Raw genomic sequence first — 12959 nt, 5'->3', positions numbered from 1 at the left:
GAGGATCTTACGGACTAGAAGGGGAGACAGACATGAAAATAAATCACAGATAGATATGTACGTAAGTGCTGTCGGGGCGAGGTAAAAATCAAAGTGCTTGAGGGGTACAGACCCAAGTGGGTAGGTGATGCAGAAGGGAAGGTAATTAGGGAAATGAGGACTTACCATGAAAGGCCTCTTAGAGCTGTGATTGGAGTAAGACTTTGAAGATGGGGGGTCGTGGTGGTGTGTCGGATATGAAAGAGGAGGGAATTTCACACCAGAGCAGGGACGTGGGCAAAGACTCAGCAGCAGGACAGACTGAGATGGAGGAACAGTGATTAGGTTGGCATTAGAGAAGTGTTGCAGGCTGGATTGTAGTAAGGAGATCAGCAAGATAAGGTAAGAGCTGATTGAGGTTCTTAAAACCCATAGTAAGGAGGTTACATTCTAGTGGAGGAGACAGTAAATAATTTACAGTCAGGAAGAAAAAGAGTTTGTTCCTTAGTTATTGCTTAATTAATAAGGTAAGAAAGATGTGTCAATTAGTGCCACAGGAGGTTATGAGTTCAAAGTGCTCAGGTGGCACCGAAGGATTTAGGGGGTGGTTGTGGAGACATTACCTACGGAGAAAAGATATGAACCTGGGGGTGTGATTTCAGATGGACTTAGGCGGTCGGAAGATCTGTGGTTTGTCTATTTTGAAAGGGGGTCAAATCCTGGGGGAAGGTCAGGGGAAAAGGGTCAGAGCCACGAGAGAGGAGATGAGGCCTAGTGAGTAGATTAGTTTGCAAGGGGCAAAGGGTGTGAGCTGGTCTGTAGCAGAAGTGAATGGATGAATAGGAAAGAAAGTTAATAGATGCACTTAGTACAGTGCTCTGATTGATTTATACAGAGTCACTTGTAGTTCTGTCCTGGTGACATTCATGATTTTTGTTTTGAGGCCCTCGCATTCACTGCAGTGTAAGCAAAAGATGCAACTTAAATTATGTTCTATTACACAAGGGTGATAGAAAGGCACCCACGAAAGATGTCCTGGTGCCATTCATGATTTTTGTTTTGAGGCCCCCGCATTCACTGCAGTGTAAGCAACATCATCATCATCATCAATCGTATTTATTGAGTGCTTACTATGTGCAGAGCACTGTACTAAACGCTTGGGAAGTACAAATTGGCAACATATAGAGACAGTCCCTACCCAACAGTGGGCTCACAGTCTAAAAGGGGGAGACAGAGAACAAAACCAAACATACTAACAAAATAAAATAAATAGAATAGATATGTACAAGTAAAATAAATAGAGTAATAAATATGTACAAACATATATACATATATACAGGTGCTGTGGGGAAGGGAAGGAGGTAAGATGGGGGGATGGAGAGGGGGACGAGGGGGAGAGGAAGGAAGGGGCTCAACAGATGCAACTTAAATTACGTTCTACTATGCAAGGGATAGAAAGGCACCCATGAAAGATTTTTTTTGCAGAAAACCACACAACCTATATAGTTGCTGTCTGTTTAAAAATAAAAATGTCAGCTATGAAGTGTGAAATAGATTCTTCTGGTATTATCTGTCCACAGCCAGGATGGATTGGGCTGGGGGAGAGGCTGAGTTTACGTGGGTCCCTCCTCCCATTTCTGGCAGGGAAGCTCGGTACCCAATGCCGCCCAGGGAACCCATGGCCTTTGATGGTGAGTGCCGATATTTGCCGTCCACCACTGTCTTCAGGGTGAAAATATTCCCGCTCTTTCGAATGCCTTGAGCTCTTCCTGCAAAAGGTGTGTATAGATCCCATCAATTAAAAACATATGTTGCCAACTTGTACTTCCCAAGCGCTTAGTACAGTGCACTGCACACAGTAAGGCACTCAATAAATATGACTGAATGAATGAATGGAACCCAATGTTAACCACAGAACTGTTTACAAAAGCAATTTTCTACTCATTCATTCATTCATTCAATTGTATTTATTGAGCACTTACTGTGTGCAGAGCACTGTTCTAAGCACTTGGGAAGTACAAGTTGGCCACATATAGAGATGGCCCCTACCCAACAACGGGCTCACAGTCTAGAAGGGGGAGACAGATAACAAAACAAAACATGTGAACAGGTGTCAAGTGGTCAGAATAAATAGAATTAAAGCTAAATGCACATAGTTTCCTCTGGTACTATTGGAATAACCAACAACTCCAAATATTTTAATACTCTGGTGACATATCTTTTCTAGGCACATATACACAGAGAGGCACTGCTTATCCCAACTTTGTGTTATTTATTTTTCATGTTAAAAGCACCAAGATACGTATGTACAGAATAAATAAGCGCTATTCGGAGAATCATTCTTTCGCAGTATACGTAAATAAACAGAACATGTTTTATATGGAAAAGAATCCAATCTCCTGGAAAACGAAGAATAACATTCAATAGAACTAGGGACAAAACCTTGGCAGAAAGTGAGCCACCGCGGAAGAACAAGAACTTGGGTGATGGTCTTTAAACGCAAAGTCTAGACGTCCAGGCGAGATTTCTTCTTGTGCCCCTCCAGCATGTCGCCTTTTCTCTTCTCGGTGGCTGCAGGCAGTGAGGGTCTGGTCTCCACCGGGCTCCCCTCATCCTCACTCTTGTTGAACTGAGAGAATATGGAAGATTAAGGCTGGACAAAGAGAAGGGGGGGCTTCCCGGGCAATTTACTATCGTGGGATGAGCCCAACTTCTGGCAACAGAAGCAGTACAGGTACATCTTTGGCTTCCTCCCCATCTAGACTGCAAGCTCCTTGAGAGCAGGGATCATGCCGACCAATTCTGCGGTATTGGACAGCGCTCCGCATAGAGCAAAAACTCAGTACCATAGATCGATTGATTCCTACAATATCGCTGAGTTGGGGTTGGAGGTTGTCATGGGGAATAATAATAACAATAATAATGATTGCGGTGTTTGTTAAGCGCTTACTAGGCCAGGCACCGTACTAAGTGCTGGATAGAAGCAAATCGGGTTGGACACAGTCCCTCTCCCTCATTCATTCATTCAATCGTATTTATTGAGCACTTACTCTGTGCACGGTCTCGAGCCCCACTTCGCAGATGAGGTAACTGAGGCAAGAAGTGACTTGCCCGAGGTCACACAAGGCAGCAGGGACTAGTGGAAAGAGCATGGGCCTGAGTCAGAGGACCTGGATTCTAATCCCAGCTCCGGCACTTGCCTGCTGTGTGACCTTGGACAAGTCACTTAATTCCTGTGCCTCGGTTTCCTCAACTGTAAAATGGGATTAAATACCTGTTCTCGCTCCTATTTAAATTGCGAGCCCCAAACCTCCCTTCAAGGCCCTACTGAGAGCTCACCTCCTCCAGGAGGCCTTCCCAGACTGAGCCCCTTCCTTCCTCTCCCCCTCTTACCTCCTTCCCTTCCCCACAGCACCTGCATATATGTATATATGTTTGTACATATTTATTACTTTATTTATTCATTTTACTTGTACATATCTATTCTATTTTATTTTGTAGTATGTTTGGTTTTGTCTCCCCCTTTTAGACTGTGAGCCCACTGTTGGGTAGGGACTGTCTCTATATGTTGCCAATTTGTACTTCCCAAGCACTTAGTACAGTGCTCTGCACACAGTAAGCACTCAATAAATACGATTGATGATGTCCAACCTGATTGACTTTTCTCTACCCCAATGCTTAGAACAGTGCTTGACACATAGTAAGCGCTTAACAAATACCATAAAAAAAGATCCAACAAAAAACTACTAAGTGGTAGTGGGGCAGCAGAGTGGCAGTGCAATAAGGGAAAAATCGCTTCCTAGAAAACTGGGGAAACCAAGGAGCACACCCAAATTGCTGTTGCTGCCCTAAGCCCCTATTCATTTAATTGTATTTATTGAGCCCTTAGGCGCTTGGGAAGGACAAGTCAGCAACATATAGAGACGGTCCCGACCCAACAACAGGCTCACAGACATGTAGCCTTCCCACAGATCAATCAATCGTATTTATTGAGCGCTTACTGTGTGCAGAGCACTGTACTAAGCGCTTGGGAAGGACAAGTTGGACTAGACAATGGAAAGCAGCTACTCCCCAATACCTCCCTCCAACTTCCCGCATTGGAGTGAGCCAGGACCAGCCCTGGAAGAGGCTCTTACTGTTGTCACCATCTGAAGTCACAGGTTTTACAGTGAAGAACACTAGAGCTCAGCAGAAGTTTAACAGAATTACATGTGTTCATTTCCTTGTCCTACTAGCCTTACCTAGTACTTTGGATATTCACTGGGTGAAGAAATCAAAGTGCTGGGAGTATCCGGCAGGGTTAAGGTCCCCACTCTAGAAGTAGTAGTAGTAGTAGTACTAGTAATAATAATAATAATGGCATTTATTAAGCGCTTACTATGTGCAAAGCACTGTTCTAAGCGCTGGGGAGGTTACAGGGTGATGAGGTTGTCCCAAGGGAGGCTCATAGTCATAAAACCCATTTTACAGAGGAGGTAACAGGCACGGAGAAGTTAAGTGACTTTCCCAAGGTCACACAGCAGACAAGTGGCGGAGCTGGGATTTGAACCCATGACCTTTTTCACCCAAGCCCGGGCTCTTTCTGCTGAGCCACACTACTTCATCATCATCATCAATCGCATTTATTGAGCGCTTACTGTGTGCAGAGCACTGTACTAAGCGCTTGGGAAGTACAATTTGGCAACATATAGAGACAGTCCCTACCCAATAGTGGGCCCACAGACTAAAAGGGGAAGACAGAGAACAAAACCAAACATACTAACAAAATAAAATAAATAGAATAGATATGTACAAGTAAAATAAATAGATAAATAAATAGAGTAATAAATATGTACAAACATATATACAGGTGCTGTGGGGAAGGGACTACTTAGTGTAGAGCACTGAACTAAGGGCTGGGAAGGAATACATAGGTGGGAATTAGACACTGTCCCTGGCCCTCAGGGGGCTCATAATCGAAAAATCAATGGGAGACAGGGCTGGTGACAGACATGAAAGAAGAGATGAAAATAGAAAAAAGCTAAGACACAAAGATCAGTAAGGTACAAAGTGGCAGAAATCCAGGCTCCTCTCGGCTCAGAGTCCAAAGTCACAACCGCGCGGCCACAGTAATAATTATGGAACTTGTTAAGCGTTTACTAAGCGCCAAGCACTGTTCTAAGCGCTGGGGTAGAGACAAGGTAATCAGGTTGCCCCAGGTGGGGCTCACAGTCTTAATCCTCATTTTACAGTTGAGGTAACTGAGGCCCAGAGAAGTGAAGTGGCTTGCCCAAGGTCACGCAGCAGGCAAGTGGCAGATTCAGGATTCGAACCCACGCCCTCGGACTCCCAAGCTGATCTTTCCACTGAGCCGCGCTGCTTCTCCCTGACCGCTGCGGCACCAAGAGACTAGGAGGAGGTTATCGGATAGGCGGCCCACAAGTTGAGTAGGGTGGTCAGTCAGATCAAGATCAAATCCCTTCCTGTTGCTGGTGAAATTAAGAGAAAACTGGGAGAAATGATCTTTTTTTCCTCCAGCAGTAAAAGCACACGGTGGATATCCAGGGACTCACTGCCCTCTGGTGCCTAACTGGTAAACCAACCGCAGAAAGATAATAATAATAATGCAGTAATAATAATAATAATAATAATAATAATAAGGCAGTAATAATGATGGCATTTGTTAAGCGCTTACTAAGTGCAAAGCACTGTTCTAAGAGACAGGTGTGTGCCTTGGTTGGTGCCACTGCGGTCAAGTCCAGCCGTAAAAATGATAGACGAGTTCGCAGATGAAATCAATCCACCCTACTGGCTACATAATAATAATAATGTTGGTATTTGTTAAGCGCTTACTATGTGCAAAGCACTGTTCTAAGCGCTGGGGAGGTCACAAGGTGATCAGGTTGTCCCCCGTGGGGCTCACAATTTTAATCCCCATTTTCCAGACGAGGTTAACTGCAGCCCAGAGAAGCGAAGTAACTTGCCCAAAGTCACACGGCTGACAGTTGGCGGAGCTGGGATTTGAACCCATGACCTCTGACTCCAAAGCCCGGGCTCTTTCCACTGAGCCGCAGCAGCTTCTCATAACATCTCATACATCTGACGCTGGGAGCCTGTGGCGTGGCTTAGAGGGAAAAGCCCGGGCTTGGGAGTCACAGGTTGTGGGTTCTAATCCTGCCTCTGCCATTCGTCGGCTGTGTGGACAAGTCACTTAACTGCTCTGGGCCTCAATTCCCTCATCTGTAAAATGGGGCTTATTATTATTATAATAACATAGTATAAGCTATTAATAATATATTGTAGTTTAATAATAATATATCATAATCTATTAATAATATCATTATAATAATATTCTGTATAATATTATGTAACATAATAACATTACTATATTTTATATTAATGATAATATTGGTGTTATATATTATAACATAATATTATATATAATATTGTAATTATATATTATAATTGTAATGTAATTATAAGGATTCTACTATTATAATCCTTCCAGCGGAGTCAATATTGGGATGATAGATGCGAGTCAGAAAGCGGATTTTCGGGGGTTCAAATGGGTACCTTTTGGAGCAAATGACAAGAGGTTTAGGGTTCAATTACGGTATTGTTGTCATGTTACCAGCAGTTCTCCCTTTCTCGTAACTATAATAATTATAATAATAATGATGATGGCATTTATTAAGTGCTTACTACGTGCAAAGCACTGTTCTAAGTGCTGGGGAGGTTAACAAGGTGATCAAGTTGTCCCACGGGGGGCTCACAGTCTTCATCCCCATTTTACAGATGAGGTAACAGGCACAGAGAATCAATCAATCAATCGTATTTATTGAGCGCTTACTGCGTGCAGAGCACTGTACTAAGCGCTTGGGAAGTACAAGTTGGCAACATACAGAGACAGTCCCTGCCCAACAGAGGGCTCACAGAGAAGTCAAGTGACTTGCCCAAAGTCACCCAGCTGACAAGTGGCAGAGCCGGGATTTGAACCCATGACCTCTGACTCCAAAGCCCGGGCTCTTTCCACTGAGCCACGCTGCTTCTTTGTGAGATTAAGACTGTGAGCCCCTCGTGGGACAATCTGATTACCTTGTATCTATCCCAGAGCTTAGAACAGGGCTTGGCACATAGTAAGCACATAACAAAATACCATCATTATTATTATTATTATTATTATTACTCCAGGAACTTGACCAAAGAGCAACATTAGCACACAGTCATGTCTCACCTTCTGCTTCTGACTCGCGTACTTCTCTGTCCACTGCCTGGCATTCTCCAGGAAAGCTGGCTTATTGTACTTAAACTCCGAGGACTGGAAAGGACACAAAAAGAGAGTGACATAGGGCTGAACTCATCATCAATCGTATTTATTGAGCGCTTACTGTGTGCAGAGCACTGTACTAAGCGCTTGGGAAGTACAAGTTGGCAACATACTGTGAACAGAAGACGGGAGGCTTCCCCCACATGCTCCGGAGCTCATAAGCAGGCGGAGCGGCAATGCAAAAAGCGAGAGACACCTACTATATCAGCCATGAGGGGGTCATCGGAATTAGGCTCTGACATTAGCAGCTGGATGGAGGTCAGCACTGTGGAAATGTTGAGCGATGGCCTCCAGGCTCCCTACACAGAAAAAAAAATTTGGACAATTGCTGGACTATGGCTAATACAAGCTTGGGTCGCAGGGAGGATGATACAGGGCAGCAAACCGCAACCACCACCTCCCTTGGGTGCTCTTACCTTTGGGGGAGGTTTGAGGATATCAAGGCAAATTCTTCCAGCGGAGTCAATATTGGGATGATAGATGGGAGTCAGAAAGCGGATTTTCGGGGGTTCGAATGGGTACCTTTCGGAGCAAATGACAAGAGGTTTAGGGTTCAGTTACGGTATTAATAATAATAGGCATTTGTTAAGCGCTTACTATGTGCAAAGCACCTGTTCTAAGTGCTGGGGAGGATACAGGGTGATCAGGTTGTCCCACGTGGGGCTCACAGTCTTAATCCCCATTTTACAGATGAGGGAACTGAGGCCCAGAGAAGTGACTTGCCCAAGATCACACAGCAGACATGTGGCGGAGGCGGAATACGAACCCATGACCTCTGACTCCAAAGCCCGGGCTCTTTCCACTGAGCCACGCTGCGGTATTGTTATGTTACCAGCAGATCTCCCTTTCTCGCAACTATGGCTGGCTCAACCCAGCTTTTCCTCAAGAAAATTTGAGAACGCACAGCCCTCTTCGGGCTGTGTTGATCAAATGTTGATCAAATTCTTGATTAGCCCCTGTTTAGTGTCTGTGAGTGCACCGCTCTGGATTTTCACAAGCCTTCTCTAGCCTGTGGAGGGTAAGTCCATGGCTGTATAAATCCAAATCTGAACACTTCCCTGAAAGTTCAGAAAATGGGATCACAGTAGTAATAATAATAATAATTTTGGGATTTGTTAAGCGCTTACTATGTGCCAAACACCGTTCTAAGCGCTGGTGGAGATACAAGGTAATCAGGTTGTCCCACGTGGGGCTCACAGTCTTAATCCCCATTTTACAGAGGAGGTAACTGAGGCACAGAGAAGTGACTTGCCCAGTCACACAGCTGATAAGCGGCATAGCTAGGATTCGAACCCATGACCTCTGACTCCCAAGCCCACGCTCTTTCCATTGAGCCACGCTGCTTTTCTAGTAGGTACTGTTTGTGAGTCTGCAGCAAACCCCGGACACCACAGGCCGTCTACCCTGTGCCTTGAAAATCAAATGTATACTGACCTCTCAGGGATAACCACTTCCAGCTTGAAGATTCCTTTTTCATAGGGTGTGTTGGCCCCACCCAGGATCTCTTAAAGTAAAAAACAAAGAAATGAAACACGGAAGGGTAAGTTTACCGGCTCTAGTCCTCCTTGGCTTCACTGACACATGCCCTGGAAAGCTTTTCTGGGTAGTATCACGTTAAAGACCTGTGGATTCGGGCTGCTTATTGAGGGTGGCCAAGAAGGAGGCCAGATATTCCTTTGCTTCCCTCCCCCCCACCATGAGGAAAAGCCACAGAAAGAAGAGGGAATGAGGCAGATGCTCTGGGAGGGTGGCCAAGAAGGAGGCTGGATATTCCTTTGCTTCCCTCCCTGCTATAATGAGGAAAAGCCACAGAAAGAAGAGGGAATGAGGCAGGTGCTCTGGGAAAGGAAATTCCAGTTGGGAATGATGACTGGAATTCTTTGGTCAAGGAACTGTTCAGAGCGGTTCGCGGGGACTGAATGATAAAATGCAGGGTTTGGGGACCCCAACTCTTGCTAAGTGAAGACTCCCGGGGGGGGAAAAACCCAATACGCACGGGCTCGGAGTTCATCCACTTGGTTTGCTTCTTGCCAGCACATAATGCCCGGGGGAGGCTCTGTGGCCAGCAGTTTCAGCTCTTTGTTCAGGCGTGAAGCTCTCTGCATGATCCTCAAACCAAAGGTGTCACAGTTTAGGATTCCAGGGTGATTGCTGATTGAAAGAGACAAAAAGACAAAGTGCAGCCGTGAAGAGGTGCCCATGCTATGGGGAAAGGTGATTTGGCAGCCTACAGGAGATGATTATGATGATCAGATTATCTTATTTCTACTCCCAGCACTTGGCTTGGCACATAGGCACTTAACAAACACTCTTATTGATAATAATAAAATAATAATAGTAATGATGGGCACTATGCACTGCCAGGTTACAGGTTTTTACCTGTATACATATATATGTTTGTACATATTTATTACTCTATTTATTTTACTTGTACATATCCATTCTATTTTATTTTGTTAGTATGTTTGGTTTTGTTCTCTGTCTCCCCCTTTTAGACTGTGAGCCCACTGTTGGGCAGGGACTATCTCTATATGTTGCCAATTTGTACTTCCCAAGCGCTTAGTACAGTGCTCTGCACACAGTAAGCGCTCAATAAATACGATTGATGATGATGATGATCCCAGCAACCTACTTGACTACTGCCAGGCTTACTGGCCTAGTGGAAATAGCATGGCCCTGGGAGTCTGGAGCCCTGATTTTTACACCCGGCTCTGCCATTTGTCGGCTGTGTGACCCTGGCCAAGTCACTTAACTTCTCTGTGCCTCAGTTTCCTCAGCTGTAAAAGAAGGATTCAATACCTGTTCTCCCTCCCCCTTACACTGTGAGCCTAATTGGGATAGGGTCTGTGTCAGATCAGATTATCTTATTTCTACTCCCAGCACTTGGCTTGGCACATAGACACTTAACAAATACTCTTATTGATAATAATAAAATAATAATAGTAAAGATGGGCACTATGCACTGCCAGGTTACAGGTTTTTATGCTATTTGTTAACTGCTTACTATGTGCCAAGAATTATTCCAAATGCTGGGGTAGATACAAGGTAAACAGGTTGGACACAATCCATGTTCATTCTTTCATTCAATCGTATTTATTGACCACTTACTGTGTGCAGAGCACTGCACTAAACGCTTGGAAAGTACAATTTGGAAACAGATGTTCCTTGTCCCACATGGAGCTTGGTCTTATTCCCCATTTTCAGATGAGGTAACTGAGGCACAGGGAAGGTAAGTGACTTACTCAAGGCCACACTGAGCCCCCTTTTTCCTCTCCTTCTCCCCATCCCCCCCGCCCTACCTCCTTCCCCTCCCCACAGCACCTGTATATAGGTTTGTACAGATTTATTACTCTATTTATTTTCCTTGTACATAATTACTATTCTATTAATTTTGTTAATGATGTGTATCTAGCTTTATTTTTGTTTATTCTGGTGACTTGACACCTGTCCACACGTTTTGTTTTGTTGTCTGTCTCACCCTTCTAGACTGTGAGCCCGCTGCTGGGTAGGGACCGTCTCTATATGTTGCCAACTTGTACTTCCCAAGCGCTTAATACAGTGCTCTGCACACAGTAAGTGCTCAATCAATACGATTGAATGAATGAATGAAAAGTGCTGGAGCAAGGATTAGAACCCAGAAGAAGCGTGGCTCGGTGGAAAGAGCCCGGGCTTTGGAGTCAGAGGTCATGGGTTCAAATTCCGCTCCGCCAATTGTCAGCTGTGTGACTTTGGGCAAGTCACAACTTCTCTGAGCCTTAGTTACCTCATCTGTAAAATGGGGATTAAGACTGTGAGCCCCATGTGGGACAACCTGATTACCTTGTATCCCCCCACAGTGCTTAGAACATAGTGAGTGCTTAATAAATGCCACCTAGACAGCAGATGATGAAGCAGAGTGGCTCAATGGAAAGAGCGTGGGCTTGGGAGTCAGAAGTCATGGGTTCAAACCCCGGCTCCGCCAATTGTCAGCTGTGTGACTTTGGGCAAGTCACTTCACTTCTCTGGGCCTCAGTTCCCTCATCTGTAAAATGGGGACCAAGACTGTGAGCCCCCCGTGGGACAACCTGATCACCTTGTATCCTCCCCAGCGCTTAGAACAGTGCTTTGCACATAGTAAGTGCTTAACAAATACCATCATCAATCAATCATATTTATTGAGCGCTTACTGTGTGCAGAGCACTGTACTAAGCGCTTGGGAAGTACAAGTTGGCAGCATATGGAGACATTCCCTACCCAACAGTGGGCTCACAGTCTAAAAGATCATCATCATCAACCCAGGCCCTTCTCCCAGGCCTGAGCTCTAACCCCTAGGGAAGCAGCGTGGCTCAGTGGAAAGAGCCCGAGCTTGGGAGTCAGAGGCCACAGGTTCTAATCCGGCTCCCCACTTGTCACCTGTGTGACTTTGGGCAAGTCACTTCACTTCTCTGGGCCTCAGTCACGTCATCTGTAAAATGGGGATTAAGACTGTGAGCCCCATGTGGGACAACCTGATTACTCTGTATCCCCCCCAGTGCTTAGAACAGTGCTTGGTGCATAGTAAGCACTTAACAAATGCCTTTATTATTATTATTAGGCCACGCTGCTAACTTCCAACCTCATTTTGAGGGAGAAAATTAGAAACTTCGAGCCCTCTCGCTATGGGTAGGGACTGTCTCTATGTGTTGCCGACTTGTACTTCCCAAGCGCTTAGTACAGTGCTCTGCACACAGTAAGCGCTCAATAAATACGATTGACTGATTGATTGATCTCTGTCTTCCCACTGGCCCCGGTCAAACCCCCAGACCCGACCCCAAAGCTATCCTCAATGGAGGAGGCGTTTGAGCGGCTTCCTCCTGGGCAAATACGCAGCGATTCTTCAGGGAGGACACCGAGGGTTGTCAAATTCATTCATTCATATTTATTGAGCGCTGACTGTGTGCAGAGCACTGTACTAAACGCTTGGGAAGTACAAGTTGGCAACATAGACGGTCCCTACCCAACAGTGGACTCACAGTCTAGAAGGGGGAGACAGAGAACAAAACATATTAACAAGATAAAATAAATAGAATAAACATGTACAAATAAAATAGAGTAATAAATCCGTACAAACATATATACAGGGGCTGTGGGGAGGGAGAGAGCTCCCTCCCCGAGGCCACCCAGGAAGAGACGAGCCAAATCCACGGGGGCCACGAGGAAAGGCCGGCCCCCCCCTCGTTCCCATAATGGTCTCTTCCGCGTCCCATCGCTCGCCCGAGGGAGGAGGAACGAACCATTCCGGGGAAAGGGGGGGAGATAGTTCTTGGTTCCTCACCTACGACCAACAGCCTTCGGCGTCCTAGGGCAGGAATGGAGGCACCGGCCGATTGGAGGTGGGCGGGGCTTCAGGGGCAGCAGGGCGGCGATTGGCTAGAAGGCGGCAAACGCGGCCGGCGATTGGTCGGCGTCGTGAACGCAGGCCACGCCCATTCTTCATTCAAAACGGAGCGCTGTAGCAGCGCCTCAGTTTCGCCTTCCCGCCTGAGGAGATTTCAGATTCCGCTCTGAGCTCCTGCCCCTGTCCATCCATCCATTCATTCATTCAATCGTATTTATTGAGCGCTTACTATGTGCACAGCACTGTACTAAGCGCTCGGGAAGTCCAAGTTGGCTACATATTATAGAGATGGTCCCCTACCCAACAGCGGGCCCACAA

At 45.7% G+C, this 12959-nt stretch overlaps 1 protein-coding gene across 2 annotated transcripts; it reads right to left on the bottom strand.

The window, feature by feature from the left end:
* Nucleotides 1–2241: 2241 nt before the first annotated feature.
* On the bottom strand, nucleotides 2242–12662 carry UBE2T (ubiquitin conjugating enzyme E2 T). 2 transcript variants are annotated; one of them, XM_038749401.1, is made up of 7 exons: nucleotides 12579–12662; nucleotides 9282–9436; nucleotides 8720–8789; nucleotides 7702–7807; nucleotides 7486–7584; nucleotides 7193–7276; nucleotides 2242–2608 (listed from the first exon to the last, which is right to left on the bottom strand). In XM_038749401.1, the coding sequence occupies exons 2-7, from the start codon at nucleotides 9388–9390 to the stop codon at nucleotides 2486–2488; spliced, it is 591 nt and encodes a 196-aa protein (XP_038605329.1). In that variant the 5' UTR covers nucleotides 9391–9436; nucleotides 12579–12662; the 3' UTR covers nucleotides 2242–2485. The 2 variants fall into 2 exon arrangements, with proteins under 2 accessions (XP_038605329.1, XP_038605330.1); XM_038749402.1 differs by lacking the exon at nucleotides 12579–12662 and adding an exon at nucleotides 12371–12387.
* Between the last annotated feature and the right edge of the window lie 297 nt (nucleotides 12663–12959).

The sequence above is a fragment of the Tachyglossus aculeatus genome, chromosome 7 (assembly GCF_015852505.1).
Source record: "Tachyglossus aculeatus isolate mTacAcu1 chromosome 7, mTacAcu1.pri, whole genome shotgun sequence".
In the NCBI taxonomy this organism is placed as follows: domain Eukaryota; kingdom Metazoa; phylum Chordata; class Mammalia; order Monotremata; family Tachyglossidae; genus Tachyglossus; species Tachyglossus aculeatus.
This window is presented reverse-complemented; position numbering and strand designations above follow the sequence as displayed.